General features: G+C 34.1%; 3 protein-coding genes across 3 annotated transcripts; all 3 read left to right on the top strand.

Moving 5' to 3' along the window:
* The first annotated feature begins 5,145 nt into the window (after positions 1-5,145).
* LOC111809376 (uncharacterized) lies at positions 5,146-5,967 on the top strand. The gene is made up of 2 exons (XM_087117001.1): positions 5,146-5,306; positions 5,434-5,967. Exons 1-2 carry the CDS (start codon positions 5,195-5,197, stop codon positions 5,784-5,786), a joined length of 465 nt encoding a protein of 154 aa, XP_086973127.1. The 5' UTR covers positions 5,146-5,194; the 3' UTR covers positions 5,787-5,967.
* Positions 5,968-9,425: 3,458 nt separating this feature from the next.
* On the top strand, positions 9,426-12,758 carry LOC111791606 (uncharacterized). Its single transcript, XM_023673003.2, has 4 exons — positions 9,426-10,877; positions 10,960-11,020; positions 11,109-11,199; positions 12,496-12,758. The coding sequence occupies exon 1, from the start codon at positions 9,802-9,804 to the stop codon at positions 10,825-10,827; it is 1,026 nt and encodes a 341-aa protein (XP_023528771.2). The 5' UTR covers positions 9,426-9,801; the 3' UTR covers positions 10,828-10,877; positions 10,960-11,020; positions 11,109-11,199; positions 12,496-12,758.
* Positions 12,759-16,142: 3,384 nt separating this feature from the next.
* On the top strand, positions 16,143-18,725 carry LOC111791895 (uncharacterized). The gene is made up of 2 exons (XM_023673405.2): positions 16,143-16,449; positions 17,150-18,725. The coding sequence occupies exons 1-2, from the start codon at positions 16,306-16,308 to the stop codon at positions 18,371-18,373; spliced, it is 1,368 nt and encodes a 455-aa protein (XP_023529173.2). The 5' UTR covers positions 16,143-16,305; the 3' UTR covers positions 18,374-18,725.
* The last annotated feature ends 223 nt before the right edge of the window (positions 18,726-18,948 follow it).

Below are 18,948 nucleotides of genomic sequence, written 5' to 3'. Positions count from 1 at the left end.
GTGTATATATTTATAGATTTATATTTGTGTGATTTGGGCTTTCTTCTTTTGTTGTTCTTGTGGTTGATATGATGTCTAGTTGAGTGGTCTATTCACTGTTCAAATTGCTATGCACTTGTTTTTTTTTTTTTTTTTAATAAATTTTTCTTTTATCCTGTAAGTTGTTCTTGGAAAATTTTGCTCGAGTGAGTGTATATGCCCGCGTGTCACGTGAAAATGATCTTTAAGATAGATCTTCTCCGGTTCAGAGATAAAAAGTTTGAATTTTTTTTGTTCAAAGATTAAAAGTTTGAATTTTTTTATTCCGAGATTAAAAGTTTGAATTTTTTTTGTTTGAGATTAAAAGTTGTGAATTTTTTCTTGGTACAAACTAGATTTAGAGGGGATTGATAACAGTTGATTGAATGAGTGGGTTTATAATTTGTTTAAGAGTAATTAGTGGATTAATTTGTTATTTGGAATTCAAACAACGTGACAAAACACTCATGATAGTTATGTAGAAATAATAATTTAAAAATAGTTAGTTAAAGATAATATAACTATTCGTAATAATTTTATATTGATAATGAAAAAAATCTGTAATTAAGGCATGTTGGTTATGCTATTGGTTCAATAAAAATGAGAGTAAAAACCCCACCAACTTGAACTAGCCTTTAAAATTAAGAGAAAGTACCATCCGTGACCTTTAATTTTTGGTTGTTGGTTAACACTCAAAACATACCTCTCTTTTAAAACACGAGTATGAGATCTTACATTGGTTGTAGAGGAACGAAAATTCCTTATAAGGGTGTGAAAACCTCTCCTTAGTAGATAAGTTTTAAAACCGTGAGGTTGACGATGATACATAATAGGTTAAAGTGGATAATATCGACTAACAGTAGGCTTGAACTAGATAAAACTTCAACAACATACTATGGAAGATTTAAAATTCTGACATCTGGGTCAAGTGGTATATATCTTAATTGAGCTATAGTTAGATGAGCTCGGGTATCATACCACCGACTTTACCAAATACGAGAAACGAGCTAAATATGTTGATGGGTAGTGTTATTTGGACTTAAAACTATGTGTGAAGGCAGACATAGATTTATACAAAACATATTAAGGAAGGGAGAAACGTAGAGGAGATCAGACATTCCATCATCAGTAGGTAATTAGTTCTAATAACCCCTCAGCTAATAAATAGGAAGCACAAGCCACACACTGTCTTTTGTCTAAACAAATTGATGCTAATTAATCAATCAATTAATTTGTTGGTTGGATGTCATTGCTTTGAGTAGGTTTAATCAGACAAATCAATCATTTTAACACATAACATGTTCTGTTTCGATTGTAACCATCCAAATCAAAATAATACAATATTTAATTACAAATTTCGTCTCATCATCTTGTGAAAATTAAGATTTTGTTTATATAGTTTTAAGTATTAGAACGAGTCTTGTCATTCCATAAAATTTTCATTCCTATAACTCTAAATATCTAGTCTATTTTCGAACCCGAACAAGATTTTTTTTTTTTTTTTTTTTTTTTTTTGAAGAACTCGAACCCTATATCCGAAACCCTAAATCCTACAAAATTTCACTATAAATGATATTACAAGAGCTTGAACCCATGTTATTTTGGATTAGGTATGATATCAATTCAAATCAGCCTTCAATCCAAAAACTTAAACTATGAATCCAATGGAATTACGTGCTGAAATTGGGTACACAAAATAAGGAAGATTTAAAGTAGTAAAGTATGGAGAGGTTTGTTGGGTTTGTAATAAATAGGTATACATTGAACTGCACATCACTTTAATTTAGAGTAAAAGAGTGGGTTGGTCTGCATGACCTGTAGCTTGTGATGTTAATATCGACAGGTTTGGGTGGGATGGGCCTAAATCACATTATTTAACCACTAAAGCAAAGCTTAATGAATTAATTAATTAGGGGTTAAATCAAAATAAAAGCTTGGTTGGTATAGTGCTGCCAATTGGACCCACTCATGACTCGTATTCCCCTTGGAAGAAATGAAGCCAAAAGGAGGGGTGGCCTACTTGTACAGTTCACACGTTACACGAAGCTTTAACTTGAGGATTGTTGTAGGCCTATCTATATCTTTTGTTCATATCAATGCTATGTGTTTTTCCTGTTCATCGCCAGCCCCAGCTGTTCTTGTGTAGGGTGCATGATTGAAATGTTGATAAGTTTTGCCTCCTTTCTAATCATTGCTCCTACGCCATTGTGTTTCCAATATTTCCTATCATTAAAAGCTTAAATTTTAGGTTCTCATACCTACTAAATTTTTAACTATCATAAAGTTTAATTAATGGTATGTTGTTGTGAATTGTCACGAAAATTTGGTTCATGAATACTTTTGGTACATTTCCCACTTTAATTCATGAATCTATTCAATTTATTTAGTTATCTCTCATTTATTGGGTTGATAACACTAATTTATTTAGTTCATCTCTCATTTATTTAGTTCTAACTTTTTTGGCTCATCTTTCATTTTGACACGTAAATCAATTATGTCTAGGCCTCATATGAAAAGAGATGAGTCTTATATCATTACTTGTTCATTCATACCATGTCTTAGTCATATAGGAATTTGTTTCTAAGTTATAGGCACTTCTTAGGCTATACCCTAGCTTTACTTGGTTCACCTAAACTCAACTTAGGATCCGAATATGAAAATTGTAAGCTTCTCTTTTCTTAGCCTTACTTGAGTTGCAGTTCTCATAGTTTGTTCTTAAAATATCTTGTATAGAGGTTTTACTAGCCCTTTCATCATCATCACCATATATTTATAGCTAACAGGCTTTTGAGACACGACCATATCATTAGTTTTAACCCATAGTTCTCATCATACCGTTATAAACACTATTCACCAATTTTGTAGTAGGGTTAAGTTGACATTTGGTAGGCCCGATAAAGGAGGTTGCAATTGTTTGTTATGGTGGTTTGGTGTGGTGCTGATGTGGAGGTGATGGCTGCGCTTTCCTTTGAACTGGAGTGAGCGCAAACATGAACTCCAAGTTCGTTTCTGAGACAGAGAGTTGTAGAGAAGAAGGAATGTATTGATTGGGTTTGGTTCTTGTGTGGTTAGTAGGTTTAGGATGATGAAATGAGTCCCGACTCATGTTTAGCAGCTTCAAATCAGGGACCCATTTGAGTATGGCAAGGGAATGGTGGAGCCCAACGCAGCCATGGACCCAGGACTCATCTATGATTTGGGTACCATAGATTACATATTGATTACATAATGAATTTGAATTTGGCAACCATTAGTGTAGCTACACTCCCAAACTGCATCATTGTAACTCGTACTATAACAGATGCATATAGGGTTCAAAACTCCCAAATTGTGTCTCCTAAAATGGGTTGGGCCTAAGATAAAATAAACCCAAAGCCCATTAAATAGAAATTTGAGTCAACAAGTCCATATAAATCCACTACTAAAACTTAGGCCCACAGCCCACACAAACCAATATTGTCCAACCAATGGGCTGAAACCTTACTTATTTTATATATCTATCTATCATCTACCTTATTTTTACTTAATAAATAAATGTTTTGTTTTTTTTTTTTTAAAGTGTAGAAGACAAGTTGAGAGACAAATGTATTTTTTTTAAAAATAAAATTTATTATTGAACCAAACTTAAATAGACCCAAATTAAACTCAATTAGTTTGAACTGGGTTGAATGGTTGCAAGTCATATCAAAACTCGTTGGATCATACTGTTTATTCAACCTCGAATCTCCCTATGATAGATCGATCATGAAGGTTGCGTGGGAGTTCAAATGTGCGACTTGTGGGCAAAGATGAGTAGCAGCAGTGGCAACATTCAAGTTTGGCACCACAAGTAGCTTCACCAAGGGTGAACACTAATCTTGTGCGAGGGTAGCACGATCAGAGTGTGGAATGCAAGTTACATTGATTATATATAGATCACTGGACCATACATAGCAGATACATTGGGTGATCTCATTGCAAAATGCGATATGCAAAATGCAAGCTTCATATCGATATTCTAACTATGTGATCGATACCTATACACCCCCTCATTTGGTTCCAGGTCCAGTTCTTGTTGGTGGACATTTGTTCCAATCCTAGTAAAGGACTTCAAATCCAATCTTATGATACATATGATATTTCATTCCGATCCTTATTAACTCTTCGCTTGGATCTATTGTTGCTAACATGATCTCAGTTAATTTCCCTCTCTTTTGTTAAATGTTTCTAAGTTTAAAAAATTCAGAGAGACAAATTAACCACATAAATATGATTTTTCACTAGAAATCCATAAATTACAAATGAAAGACGAGTTCATCTATTGATATGAACAAGTTCTTACCGTTTTTTCAACCTTATTTGATTTTTAATATGGATTTATAGTTCACTTTCTTAAAAAAAAAAAAAAATAAATAAATAAATAAATGTATAAAATTCTTTCTAAATTAAATAATTTCAACTAAAAAGTGAAAGTACAGAATTATGACCCAATAAATCAATACATAAAATATAAAATTTCAACAAATTCCAATCTAGCTTTTATCTTTCTCCAAGTCCAATCATTTCTTATTGTGCCTTTTTTTCTATGGTAGTCCACCAAACATAGTTGTTTTTTTCAACCATTATTCAAATAAAATCCTACTAAAAATTGTTTCTCATTTTATATGCTCTGTGACTTAGAAAATATTCATTATTAAAATTCTTAAAATCAATCATTTTAATTATTTAATTGAAAAAAGAATACATGAAAGTTTCAATTCTATGTTCGAAGTTTCATAGTTCCAACCACAATTTTTTTTATTAGTTAGACTCGTCAAAATATCTACCAATGTTAAAGATTAATTAATTCACCTCTCTTATAACCCGCTTAATATAAATACTAATTATAAAATTATAATTTAGTTTTAGAAGGAAAAAGTTAACATTAACCTAAATAATTGTTTATGAAGGGTCCATAAAATTGAAAAAAGATAAAAATAAAAATAATAATAAAAAAAAAACCTTGAGAATGACAAAAGACAGCACAAACCCATTTGTGAAGCAATTCTACTCTCTTTTTGCTGTAGCTAGAGGCACAAGAAGCCCCATGCATTAGCATTGAAGGCACCCCTTTATTCCCCACCCCATCTTTTTATACCCATTTTTCTAACCCCTTCTTCAACTCATTACCAACCTCTTTCACTTACACTCCACTCCAATGGCACATTCATACGACGACAACAACAACGAGAAGCATCGAGAATTCGACCGCGAGGTTCGAGAAATGGTCTCCACTCTCACCGGTCGCTTGGGATTGATTCGAAAGGGAGGTAAAAATTCTCTTTTTCATTTGAATTGATTATTCTATATTCAACCGTATAGGAGTGAGGATTCAAATATGTAACCGTAGTAATAAATTATAGTTAATCTTATTGATATTTGGTTGTATCATAATAGGTTCCGCCCACCAGCATGAACTTGTCGACGACCAAGGCTCGAGCGTCATCACACTCGCCGGGACCAACACCGGTGCAACCATGCGAGCCGAGTTGAACGGGAAGACCACCAAGCTCGAGGAAGCGGGTGCGGACGAGAACGAGTCCCTGGCCTCCTACATTAACAGCAACTTCCAAGCCATCAACAACTCCATAATGTTCGGCGGCAGCTACACCGGCAACGACCCTGGAGTTCACATGGACATGTCTGATTACTACGAAGAAGGGCATAAGGCTGAGAAAGGAGCGGATAAAGGCAAGAAAGTTGGGAAGGATAACGCTGAGTCCGGTGGCTCTTGGTTTTCAAAGGAATGATTTTTTTAGGTGCACCAAAGTTGGAAAGTAACCCTAAAACATATGTATATGTGAAGGGTTTTTTATCCATTAAGTATAATAATAATGATAATAATACCATATATGTACTAAACAAGAGATTTCCACTTGAGTTTTTCCATTCTTAAAGGTTAATAAACGGATTGATATTGTTCATATCAAATAGGCCTTGCCAATTGGGATAATAAATAAGTGATTTTGGTTAGCCCAATATGAAAAAATGAGTGAAAGGAAGGCCCATTTTGGAAGGAACAAAATCAAGCTTTTTTTTAAGTTCAGCCCACAATCTAATACGTCCTCATTCACTCACGTACTTCTTAAATCACTCGACATGATTATATTCAACTTTCACGAGCTACAATATTCTACGTCTGTAAACACATTTCATGATCTTTCAAATTTTAATGAGACGTCAATTCATTCATGTGTGTCTCTCAGCTCAAAACTTCGTAAAATCGAATCTTCATCTGTTAACAAACTCGTCCATGATCACATGGGAAGAAAGAGTGATCGATGGAATAGAAGTAAGAAAAAAGGAGGGATTATTGAACATGGGATTGTGTGCATCCATGTCTTATCCAACCCATCATCCTAATTAACACACAATACTCTCTCCGCCAAGTGGAAGGTTGTAGGGTGTGCGGCGTGGTCCAAATTCCATGTGCATCTGCGCGCATCGGGGCGAGGCGGGGCAAGGCGAGGCGCGGCAAGGCAAGGCGCGAGCCTTTGCCTTTGCCTTTGGGCCTTCGCCTTTTGTGGTCCTTACTCTATCCTGCCAACAACCTACTCCCTATATTCAACATCCATTTTTTTCCTTTTTACTTTCTCAAAACTCATCTTAATCATTCAATTTAACCTCAAAACTTTCACATTACACTCTTTTTTTTTTCACTCGTTGTAATAACTTTCACGGAAAATGTTATACTCAGTCGTTCTCTTTTTCTATAAGTGTATCCATTCTATCATATATGCTATTAACGCTTTAACTGTATTCAAAATTTGAGATCAATTCGTTTCTCAATCATTACTTTTTTTCTCTTTTTTCCTTATGTCAAATCATTCTGTCGTGAAGTTTCTAATGCTTTAATCATATTTCGAGTTTTACATCATTTTGTTACGTGTCTTTATTTTTTATTTTCTACATTTTTCTTTATGTCCAATTATCGTAGATATTATTATTGTTCTAACTGTATACAAAGTTCGGGACCAATTTATTATGGGTCATTATTTTTTTTTTCTTTACTTTTTTCTTTATGTCTAATCATCCCGTCATAAATGTTATTAACGCTTTATTCGTATTCTAAGCTTTGGACCACAATTTATTATGCTTCATTTTTCTATTTGTATCAAAATTATTGTGTCGAGTGTATAACCTAGCTTACTTTTTTTTAAAAAAATAAAAATAGTGACTTTTTGAAATAAGTAGATTGGCTAATAAATCATTTATTCAATAATCAATTTAAATGTGATATAAAAAAGTTTGGTCAATCGCTCTCAAATCACTTTAGAATAACTCTTTCATACAATAAAATTAATTAACAATACACATGAAAAAACTAAAGAACGTTGAAATTAATTTTTTGAAAAAAATAAACTAAACATTAAAATTACTTTTTGTAGTTTCTTCTCTTCTTTTTATGATATTTGTTATATTACTTCGTATAACCAAACAAATTGGGACGAAAATCACTTTTGAAAAGTTATTACCAAATGCACAAAGTCTCTTTTTAATTAAAATTATTTTAATTTAAACAGATTTAACAATATTTTATTTTTAACTATTTTACCCATCTTTCTTAAACATAAAGTAATTGACAGAAATAGAAAGAGAGAGATTCGAACCCTCAGTACAAAGAACTGGTTGGACAGAATAGCACTGAAATTGAGTCATCTCAACAAAGTGAGAGTTTGTAAGATATGGTGGAGTGTCTATTTTCTCTCCAACAAATTACTTGAATTCGGAAGAATTTTGACCGTCATTCCCATACTCGACTCTTGTAGCCACATCCAAATACTGGGTCGAATAAATACTATAAATTTGAATAATTCAAATAAATAATGGATTAATTAATTTAAAACTGTATTTTTGTTAGTTTAGGCAGGTAGTAGGGTAATAAAAAAATGTGTAGAGTATAAACTTAGGGTTATGGGTTATTTTCAGTGCCTAGGTGACAACATGGATCTGGTTGCCTTTTTTATTTATTTATTTATTTATTTAGAGAGAAAAATAGTAATTTAAATTCTGTGGATTAGGAGTAAATTTGAATGTCCACCTCTAATTTCAATGCAATTCAATTGTTTAATTAATTAAATTATTGTTTTCAAACTACGCATTCCACACCCTGAAAAGTCACCTGTCGTTTTGCTTAATTAAGCATTGGTTAAGACATAATCCTGAATTATAATATGATTTATTTTCATTTTTCGTGCCTACTATAAGTTAAAATTGTTGGGCTTTATTTTATTCACGGGCGGGGGTTTAATATGCAAACATTTTGTCACCTTCTATCTTCAACTTGTTTTCTACTAAAACATTATCTTCAATACAATAATAATAATAATAATAATAATAATAATGAGTGACATATGTGGAAAGATAATTCAGGATTGTTTTAATTTCTTATTTATTTTGTTTTATTTTATATATGAGACGAATTGAACCACGTTTAGTTTCTAATCTTGTTCTTAATCTCTATCGTTTTAAGAGATCTTCAACAACGTCTCTATTCTTATTAGAGTTTTAACATTTTTCTTTTATATAATAAACAATGTTCGTGAACGAATCTATTTGAATGATTATATTAAAGTTTTAAAAACAACCCTAATTCTCGTAACTCTAAAAATTAAAATGACAATTCAAGGATAAATCGAGATATAGAATTAAATACCCACATTACATTTTTCATTTTATTATTCTTTTTTCATGAAAAACTAAAGAGGAAATGTCTGCCTTTATTAATTTCCCAAACAAAACAATACATAAAATAAAAGGTGGAAATTGAATTTTGACAATTTTTAATAAAAATAGGTAAGTGTATATAAAAAAAGGAGTAAATTAAAGAGGTTTTAAGAAATTTAATTTGAGTGTACTTGGTTTATAAAGGCTCCCCTAAACTAAACATTTCAATATGTCCCATACCCCAAACAAAGCTTTTATTTTTGTTCATTTCCTTAATCAAATCCATTGCCCTTTCTCCCACTCTTAATTATAAACTCAACAATAATAAAGATTTGCTAATCTTCGATCTCATCTTAATATTCATTACATATATATATATATATAGTATAGTAAGTGAGGTAGTCAAACCCTAAGCGATGTGTAGCTATTGTCATAATTACACGGAGAAAAGAGTTAAAATTATTAAGTCATTTTTTAAACTTTAGAAAGCGAATTATAATTTCATAATACAATATCAAAAACTAGTTATTCATAACAACTTGAGCAGGAAGTTAATAAATACTCTTAAAAAAAATGAATGCAACCCTAAAATAAATAAAAAATAAAAAATGGTCCTTTTGTGGGGTTGATAATTTTGCCACATTGAAGAATTATACATTCCAACAATAACCTCTCTGAAACAGCTGTCAAGAAAAAAATTGAGGCAGTTCCCCACTCTTCTACCCCCTGCCCTATATGAGTTAGTGTATATATAAACCAGGCTACAGGGATGTTGACACAGACAGCCTCACATGAGCCCAACCAGCTCAATCCATGGGAACCCTCCTCTTCTCTTCTCTTAACCATAACTCTCTCTCTCTCTCTCTCTCTCTCTCCTCGCTTCCTTTCTCTCTCTAGAAACCCAAACCAGAGAACAAATATTATTTTTCTTTTATTTATTTTTTTTTCTCTTTCAAAAAAAGAAAAAAGTTTCAATTTTTGCAACTGGGTTTTGTGTTTGGCTCTTGTTTCTCTTAATTTTTTGTGTTTTGGTTTGTGGGTTTTGGGCTTTTTTCCTTTTTGTGCTGTTTTTAGTATAATATCTTGAGAGATCCATTAATGGATTTGGGTTCGTGTTCTAGATTTGCGCTTGATTCAAGCACAGATTTTGAAAAGGAGGAGCAGCAACAGCAAGAAATGGAATCCAGCTCCCTTTTTGTAGAGAAAGAGCACATGTTCGACAAAGTTGTGACTCCAAGCGATGTGGGAAAATTAAACCGGTTGGTCATCCCAAAGCAACACGCTGAAAAGTACTTCCCGCTTGATTCTTCATCCAACGACAAGGGTCTTCTCTTGAACTTCGAAGACCGCTGTGGAAAATCGTGGCGGTTCCGTTACTCTTACTGGACCAGCAGCCAGAGCTACGTCATGACTAAAGGCTGGAGCCGCTTTGTTAAAGAGAAGCGCCTCGATGCTGGTGATATCGTCTCCTTTCAACGAGGCCTTGGTCATCTTGGTAAAGATCGGTTTTTTATTGATTGCCGCCGCCGCCCACCTCATGCTCCGCTTGACACACCAATTACTTTTCACCACAACCACCACCTCCACGGCGGTGGAGCCGCCGGGGTTGCCCAAATTCCTCACCATTTTCACCTTCACCAGTGGACTCCAGTTGCCACACCCTTATCTTTACCCAGGGACCACCTCCTCCACTTGCCGCAGAATAATAGTAATCATAATAATCTTACCCTATTTCATAATCATACTTTTAATCTCTATAATCATCATTATCATCATCATTATCTTAACCCTCCTCCCATCCGAGACGGCGGTGATTCGCCATCGGTTTTGTACCATTTAAGATCTGCACCGCCACCGCCACCCGTGGCGGTGGGCGGTGGTGGCGGTGGAATTGGGAAAGGTGCTGCTTCTTCTAAGACATTGAGACTTTTTGGTGTCAACATGGAATGTGCAGTGTCTGAAGATCAATCCGATGATGAATGTGACATAACAACCTCGACTACGATAATGTCACCTCAATTCCGCGTTTACGATGGAATGCCGATGTCGATACCGATACCGATGCCGAACAGTAACAACAAGCTGACGACTGACTTTTTCAATAAAGGGAAGTCGTCAAATTGAATCTACACCTCCAAAAAGCTTCATGAACAAACGAGGAAGATAATCAAATTGTAAGTCATGTAACCAATTTTAGTCATTTTTCTAGTTGGGGATGTGTTGAAAATTTGAATATGTTCTTGGTTTTTTCTGTAGGGCTCTCTTGGATTAAACCTCAGCGACAAGAATCCATAGAACACGTAGTGTAAACTGAAATGTAAGTTCAAGAAATGAAGAACATGAAGAACATGATGTTTTTACATAATTTCAATTCAATTGATTCATTGTTTGTTATGTTCTTGTAGGTAGCGATGGCTGTCTCTACTTGGTTGGACAAATGGCAAAGCCCATGCAGGTTTTGGCAGAGAAAAGTTTGAAAGAGATGGCTTTTAACAGGTTGGCTAATGGCTTATAAATTAATATATACATTCTAATCTTCATATTATATTATATTCATTCATTACTTAAAAAAAAAACCCTTTAATTATTTCTTCTTTTCTCACTTTCCAATCTTGTCTGGTAATTATGATGATGAAATGAATGTGTTTGTGCTGAATAGTATGAATTTTTTGTTTTCTTTCCCCTTCTTTTTGTTCTCTCCTCACTTAAACCAATTATTGGTCTTCTAAAAACACACTAAATTACTGTAGTTTAGGCACTACATTTTGCTGTTGGCTTTGTACATTGCCAATTGTAGCAACTGCCCATTTCAGTCGTACAAGTTTGAGTTCTTTATAAGAGTATGTAAATCTCTCTTAACAGACGCGTTTTAAAAATTTAGAGAGAAAAACCCAAATAGAACAGTATCTACTAGCGGTGAACTTGGATTGTAACGTATACTATTTATGAAAGGCTTTCGGTTTTGATATTTGATTTGGTTGACTTTGTTTAAACAAATTTATGAGTAAAAGTAAGCCCTTATGTGAAATGGGATTTAAGATATGAAAATGACAGTTCTATATATGGATTAACACATTTTCTGGAGGGACTAATCCCAATCAATTAACAATAATTGAAGGATTAAATGCAAATAAATAGACTTTTAGGGAGTGACCCAGTGGGAAGCTAGCTAAGTTATTGCTATCTCACTCCAAAGATCCATTTTTTTTTCAGGTCATTTATTGCTTATTTACACATAAAAACACATGATCCAAGTATTTATATGCTATTTAATTCTTCAAATATTTAGTATTTATGCTCCTAGCTAGCTATTGATGATCTTACTCCTATTTCCCTATTATTATGTGGTTTTGTTATAAATTGATTAGCTCTAGTAGCTTAATAATGCACTTGTTTATGAACAAATTTACTTGTTTTTCTTCTAATGGCCATAAAATCATACCATTTACTACTACCACTCATCAACATATGCTTGGTTGCATTCATTTAGTACTTTTTCATATCCAAAATTCTTTGTTTTTGACATGAATTATGGCTTTTTAGCATGAGAATTCAGAGAAATGAACTGCTTATATATATATATTTGTCTTGCCTTCATGATGTAGTGAGTAAATTGATGTAGTGATTTTAGGGTTGGTCGAAGTGTTGAAGCATTGTTTGGACCAAAAAACATAACAGTTAAACCATAACAGACAACATAGGAACACAAATGCTGCCGTCCAATTCTTGTTCTTGATATTGTTGATCATCTCATGAATGCTTCTTTTTTTTTTTTTTTTTTTTTTTGTGCAGTTTTGGATATGGCAGTGGAAGCAAATGCTTTCTTTTTCTGGTGATTAAATGCTTCATTTCTGTTGACAATCACAGTCTTACAAACAAGTTTGGTTTTGTTTATAGGTTTTGACATCTTTGTTCCAAGGTGTGTTTTTTGTTCTGACAATGTTCTAAATTTGTGTCTCTTTGTGTAAAACATTATTATAACATGCTTTTAATTTGTAATATTTTTGGGAAATGTTTAGAGGGAAAAGGAATTAAAGTGTTTTTTTTTTTTTTTCTTTTTCTTTTTCTTTTTCTTTTAAGGGAGATGCTTATTCACAGGGTTTTATAATCAATAATAATGAATGATCTATCTCCTTTAAATTAAATAAAAGTAAATTAATACATCTAAGAGTTGGTTTCGCTAGAGACTCAATATGTTAACTACCTATCAATAAATTCATGAATTACATTTCAAATTTGTTAGGTTCACAAGAAAAAAGAATTTATGAAGAATGACGACGAACGGGATTAATACGATACATTTAAGGTAAAAGAGAGGTAATGACCAAAAGCTCAAGCCCACCGCTAGCCGACATTGTTCTATTTGAGTTTTCTTTTTCGGGCTTCTCCTCAAGGTTTCCACATCTTTACAAAAAAATGTTTCGTTCTACTCCTCAACGAACGTGGGATTTCACAATCCACCCTCTTCGAGGCCCAACGTCCTCGCTGACACTCGTTTTCTTCTCGAATCGATGTGGGATCCCTCAATCCATCCCATAGAGGCGTAGCGTCTTTGCTGCTACACTGATGAGCTGAGTCTCCACGTTGGCATATTGGATTGGAGTTGAATTATTAAAAAGGAAGGAAGTGGGGATGGAGATGGTTGATGAGTAGAGGTGAGTAGAAAAGAGGGAGGGGTATATGTGGTATAAATGTGGGGTAGGGGGCCAGTTTATAGGGCATATAGACATAGCATCTAGAGTCTAAAATCCATTCATTCATTCATTCAATGATTCATTGATTGAATGAGGTGAGTGGAGGAGGGGGGGCATGACGCAGTAGGAGGAGCAGCTAAACAAAAGGGCATGCAGTGAACAGTAGCAGAAAGTAGATAGGACTGCCCCCTTTTGGTTGTACGATTTGTAAGGCCATTGCCAATGCCATTGCCAATGCCATTGCCAGCATATCATCAAACACTTTATTCTAATGAAATGGGATCTCATCCCTCATTTATTGTTCTCTCCCAAACCCCATTCTCCTCCTCTTCTCTTCTCTTCTCTTCTCTTCTCTTCTCTTCTCTTCTCTTCTCTTCTCTTCTCTTCTCTTCTCTTCTCTTCTCTTCTCTTCTCTTCCTGTTTTGTGTGCTTATTATTATATCACCGCAACATCCAAACATGATCATCACCTTCTCCTCACAGCCTACCAGTTGGCATGCGCTGTGAAGAAGGCTGATGATACAACAAACAAACAAACACAGAGTAGCCTAGGTCAGGATAGCAGCATAGCATAGCATAAACACATATGGGTATTTAATTAATTATTGCTGCACGCACCATTAACACTCTCACTCCGCAACAGATCCCATACAAACCAACTATATATTATAAATATATTATAATGTATTTGAGTGTATAAATTAATATATATATTAAATTATAAGTTTAGTGGTTTTCCCATTTTTAGAATTATGTATTTTTTTTTTTAAGAGTAAGAAGATTTAGCAATTGGAGGAAGAAGGGACATAAATTAGTATCCCAAGAAGTAAAAAAGAAAAATAATAAATAAAAAAAATAAAAGCATGGGCAGTAGTGAGCAGGTAGGTATGTGGACCATTAAAGATAAAACATTTATTTATTTATTTTTTGAAACAAAACGACATAATTCCACCTCAATCACTCTCCACCCCATATCAATCCTTCACCTAAAAGACATAACTCATCTTTCTTTTTATTTTTTTTGATGAAGCTTGTTCTTGTCAAATATTGGAGATGGGAGTGTGTTTGATTCATGATGGGATAATAAGGATAGAATGTGGTTTATAAGAAACAAGGCAGGTGAGATAGTCGCTTGTCATTAGGCTCTGATACTTATGTTAGTAAGAATGGATACTTATTTCTAGTGGGAGTTTTTCTTCTTTCCTTCTAGGGTTAGGGTGTACGAGGATTGAGTTAGTACTAAGACGTGGGCTTGGGCTTCGCTCCAACTCTCTATTCCTCTTTCTTTTGTGGTTCGGTTCTCTTCTCATGTCTATTTTTATTTTATTTGAGATTTTCTTCTTTATTTAGCTCTTAGTTTCTCTCGTGTTTTCAATCCATTATAGTTAGAATTCATGATTTGACTTTGTTGTAGTTGTCCCTTAGGTGTCATTTTGATATTTCTAAGTCTAACATATCATAATGTCATTTTTTGACATTCTAATTCTCCTTCAAATTATCATACCTATTGAGGAATATTCTAATCTTCTTCGAGTATCAATTTCTTCTTTGAATCCTATTTCTTAGTGTAATTTACTAGGTTTCAAGGTGATCATTGGATCACCGTTAGGATTGTCATCCAACCCTGTAACGATGGTTTTGGTCTTCTTAGAATGCACACGCCAACTCTATTGCTCTATTACTTAAGATTTGTTTTTCTCACGGGAGAAGTGTGTTAACATACTTTTTCATCGGGGGGTTTTCCAAATTTTTTTTTTCAAAAACTAAATTGTTACCTATTAAATGGCTTGAAAAATTATAATTTAAAAATCAATTGATGGATATAATTTAGACTTATTAAATTTCTTTTAGTTTCCAATGAAAACTAAAGTGCTTAGATTTTACTTTTAGGTCTAGTTTTTCTTGGTCTACGAAGTTAGCTATATACAAAGATTAGGTGACCAAGAGTTGACAAATCAAACCACATAAAAACCTTATAATAGCAAAATAAATATAAAATTTGATTAAACCCAAGACTATATCAATGAAATATAATGATATAAGTCCTAAGTCCACAAATAATATACAATATGACGTGTATGTGCACGTAGACATAAAATATATAAAGTAAAGTAATAATAAAACGGAAACTAATTGAATTAGTGTGTCAACTCGTCCCACGTGTCAAATACAGGGACAGGGAAATAAAAGAAGGAATAAGTCGTTGATTTAAAGTGTTCATTGTTAAATAAGTTTAATATTATTATTTTTTTTCTAAAATAAAAATAACCAACAACCCATGAAGAGTTTATTTATATCACACAACTATATGCCCACGTGCGCCAATAATATATATAAGTTTGGATTTTGATTCTTATGAATTTCTATGATTTTAAATATTTTAATTTAAAGCATATAAATTGTGTTTGTTGTTATAGAATGATACATCTTTTCATTTATTACATTTAAATTTATATTATAACTTAATAATTATATAATTATAAGTGTGAACCAAGGGTATAATTGACAAATTCATAATGAAAATAGAGACTTTAAAGATATTGACCTAATATTTTGGTTGTTGGAAAATTTTATAATAAAAAAAGAAATAAAAAAGCGAATTCATTGCCGTGTTTGACTTGGAATAAACCTTAACCTAAACCTCAATAATAATGATAATTATTAAAGATAAACCCAAATAAATAGCTACTTTCACTTTCACTTATTAAATAATTTTTTTTTTAATTACATAATAATTCTTTTTAATTTAATTTCCGTCTTCTTTCTTCTCTCTTCTAACGAACTTTCTCTTCACTTTCTGACTGCAAATTCTCCTTATTTGTTGTGTGTTTTCCCCCGAAAAATTTCGTGTAAGAGGAACCACAACTTTCTTCTATGAACACGATCAGCGATTCCCTGGCGTCGATCAATGAGAGCGATGAGGCGGCGTGCGGATGCGGATGCTGATGCTGATGATCTGAGGCCTATGAATAACACTTTTCAGACCATTACTGCGGCGGCCGATGCGATCGCGACCGTTGATCATCGTTTTCCTCGGGCTACTGCCGTCCAGGTATTCGTCATATCACTTCACCTTTTAATCAATCATTTGGAATTTTAGGTGTTAGTGTTAGTTACCTATGGATTGAGATACTGGCCTTGTTTTTGGAAATTATTGTTCGTTCTTGATTCCGTTAGGTATTAGGATGTAGTTGATTTTCGAGGGATGATATATAGCATATAGCGGAATGGAATCTGTGTTGTTTGTTGTGGATTGCGGAATTCTATATAATGCTTTTAATTTCCCCCTTTTTCTGCTACTTCTGTTTGTTTGCTTTGAAACTGTGAATCGTCACATGGATTCAAGCGAAAAAGGGAATCACGAGTTTCGTTTTCCCTCTTTTTCTCCTTTTGGATTTCTTCTCGCATATGATTATTAGATTTTTAAGGTTTGGAAAGTACCAAGATTAGTGTATTAGATTGGACGACTGGGTCCGGAAGCAATGCGCTGTTCCCAACCAATTTTGTTTGTCTTTTTGTAATATAACACTGCCCTTTTTCTTATCAGAAAGGCATCTCTCCATTCTTCTTTTTATCAAAAAGAGATACAGAGAGGTCTTTTTTTAAAAATGTTCTTCTATATAGAGGAATAGTAATGCTTTTTATATAAAGATTCCAACAAATAGGACTCTCATTTGCCCAAAATCTTTGCACTGTTCTGTACTGATGTCATTATCACTTTCCTCCTTTTCTGTTTGTTTGATTACCCCCAGAAAAGAAGATGGGGTAGCTGTTGGAGTATTTATTGGTGCTTTGGATCTCTCAAACAGAGGAAACGAATTGGGCATGCTGTCCTTGTCCCAGAACCAAGTCCTTCGTCTGAGGCTCATCAAAATTCATTGCAATCCCCAGACATTGTGCTTCCTTTTGCTGCACCTCCCTCTTCCCCTGTATCCTTTCTTCAATCAGAGCCACCTTCTGCTACACAATCACCTTCAAATATACTCTCCTTCACTTCTCTCACTGCTAACATGTATTCTCCTGATGGGCCTTCCTCGATTTTTGCCATTGGCCCATTTGCTCATGAGACTCAGCTTGTATCTCCACCTCTGAATTTTTCTACTCTTACCACTGAACCATCGACTCCTTCCTTCACTCCTCCTGAGTCTATCCACTTGACTACACCTTCTTCCCCTGAAGTTCCATTTGCTCAGTTTCTTCAACCTACCCTTCAGAAAGCTGAGTCTGATGACCAATATTCATGTCCTAATGATGACTTTCAATCTTATCAATTCTATCCTGGTAGCCCAGTTAGCAACCTCATATCGCCACGCTCTGCCATTTCTCTTTCTGGGGCATCTTCGCCTTTGCCAGATTTGGATTTTGCTTCCTCTGCTTCTCAATTTTCTAATTTCTCATTGGATGTTCCACCTGCGCTGTTGAACCTTGACAGACAAGGGCAAAGTTCTGATTCTTGCACTCAAAATTCTGTAGGATTCAAATCGAATGATGATTTTGATTTGAATCCTCGAACTTCAGACTCAATGAATGAATCCCAAAATATTCAAATTCTCATTGATGGAAGCCAAATGGAGGAACCTGATGTTACTAATCATAGATTCTCATTTGAGTTATCTGATGAAGATTCTTTATTAAGAAACGTAGAAAGTAAGCCACTGGAGTCAAATGTTGCAGTTGCATCATCTCCAATGCATGAAACATTTGAAACGGCTAAAGAAACTTCTTCCGGTGGTGGTCATAGCTCAAATGGTATAGAAGAAAAGGCAGCAGACGGTGAAGAAGCAAATCAGCATCAAGAACATCATCATTCTACTACTCTTGGGTCTGTGAATGAATTTAATTTTGATAATGGCAATGGAAGTAATGCACTTAAGCCTAATATCAACTCGGACTGGTGGGCTAATGCGAAAGATGTAGAGACAAAAGGCACGACCACGGGGGCCTGGTCATTCTTTCCAATGGCGCAGCAAAGATGAGCAAACTGGTGATTATCCTCTGGAATTTCCTCATGCCCATCATGTTTTGCAGTTGCAATTTAGTAGGTAATAGGTAAGACAAATTGCTAGAGGACTGGTGAGCTTTGAAGGTAAAAAAGAGGACAAATCATGAAAAGAGTAAAACCAGAAGCCATATTCTTTTCAACAATCTGACCTCCTAAACACAGGCAGGTCTGAATAGTATGATAATTAGAAATCTGTAGGCGACAATGGGCCCTATTAACATACAGTAGTGGCTCCTCACTTGAATTGTAACAGCTATTAGTATTCTGTAGAAATTGAAAGTGTGTAAATATGGTAATAAAAATTGTTTTTATCTTTTGACAGCGTTTCTTTTGTCGGTCTTGAATTAATTAGAATTAAAACACGAGAAAAAAAGAAAAAAAGGTTGAGAATCCATTGGGTTGGGCTACCCAAAACCCAAAAATTGCAGAACTGTCTAATCGACATGCATCATTGTATGAAATGGATGACCTGCAAACAGAATAAGAATTACAGCACCAGTACACAAACACGCTGCTCTGGTTCCCAAGGGCAACATGTTGCTGGAGTTT

This window comes from Cucurbita pepo, chromosome 1 (assembly GCF_057944985.1).
Source record: "Cucurbita pepo subsp. pepo isolate OVF chromosome 1, ASM5794498v1, whole genome shotgun sequence".
Taxonomy (NCBI): Eukaryota; Viridiplantae; Streptophyta; class Magnoliopsida; order Cucurbitales; family Cucurbitaceae; genus Cucurbita; species Cucurbita pepo.
This window is presented reverse-complemented; position numbering and strand designations above follow the sequence as displayed.

Excerpts from the sequence above, each read along its gene's own strand:
- LOC111791895 (XM_023673405.2), top strand. The coding sequence starts at position 16,306 with ATGAGAGCGATGAGGCGGCGTGCGGATGCGGATGCTGATGCTGATGAT. Across the intron at positions 16,450-17,149 it reads CTCGGGCTACTGCCGTCCAG|AAAAGAAGATGGGGTAGCTG; the intron begins GTATTCGTCATA and ends GATTACCCCCAG.
- LOC111791606 (XM_023673003.2), top strand. The coding sequence starts at position 9,802 with ATGGATTTGGGTTCGTGTTCTAGATTTGCGCTTGATTCAAGCACAGAT.
- LOC111809376 (XM_087117001.1), top strand. The coding sequence starts at position 5,195 with ATGGCACATTCATACGACGACAACAACAACGAGAAGCATCGAGAATTC. Across the intron at positions 5,307-5,433 it reads GGGATTGATTCGAAAGGGAG|GTTCCGCCCACCAGCATGAA; the intron begins GTAAAAATTCTC and ends GTATCATAATAG.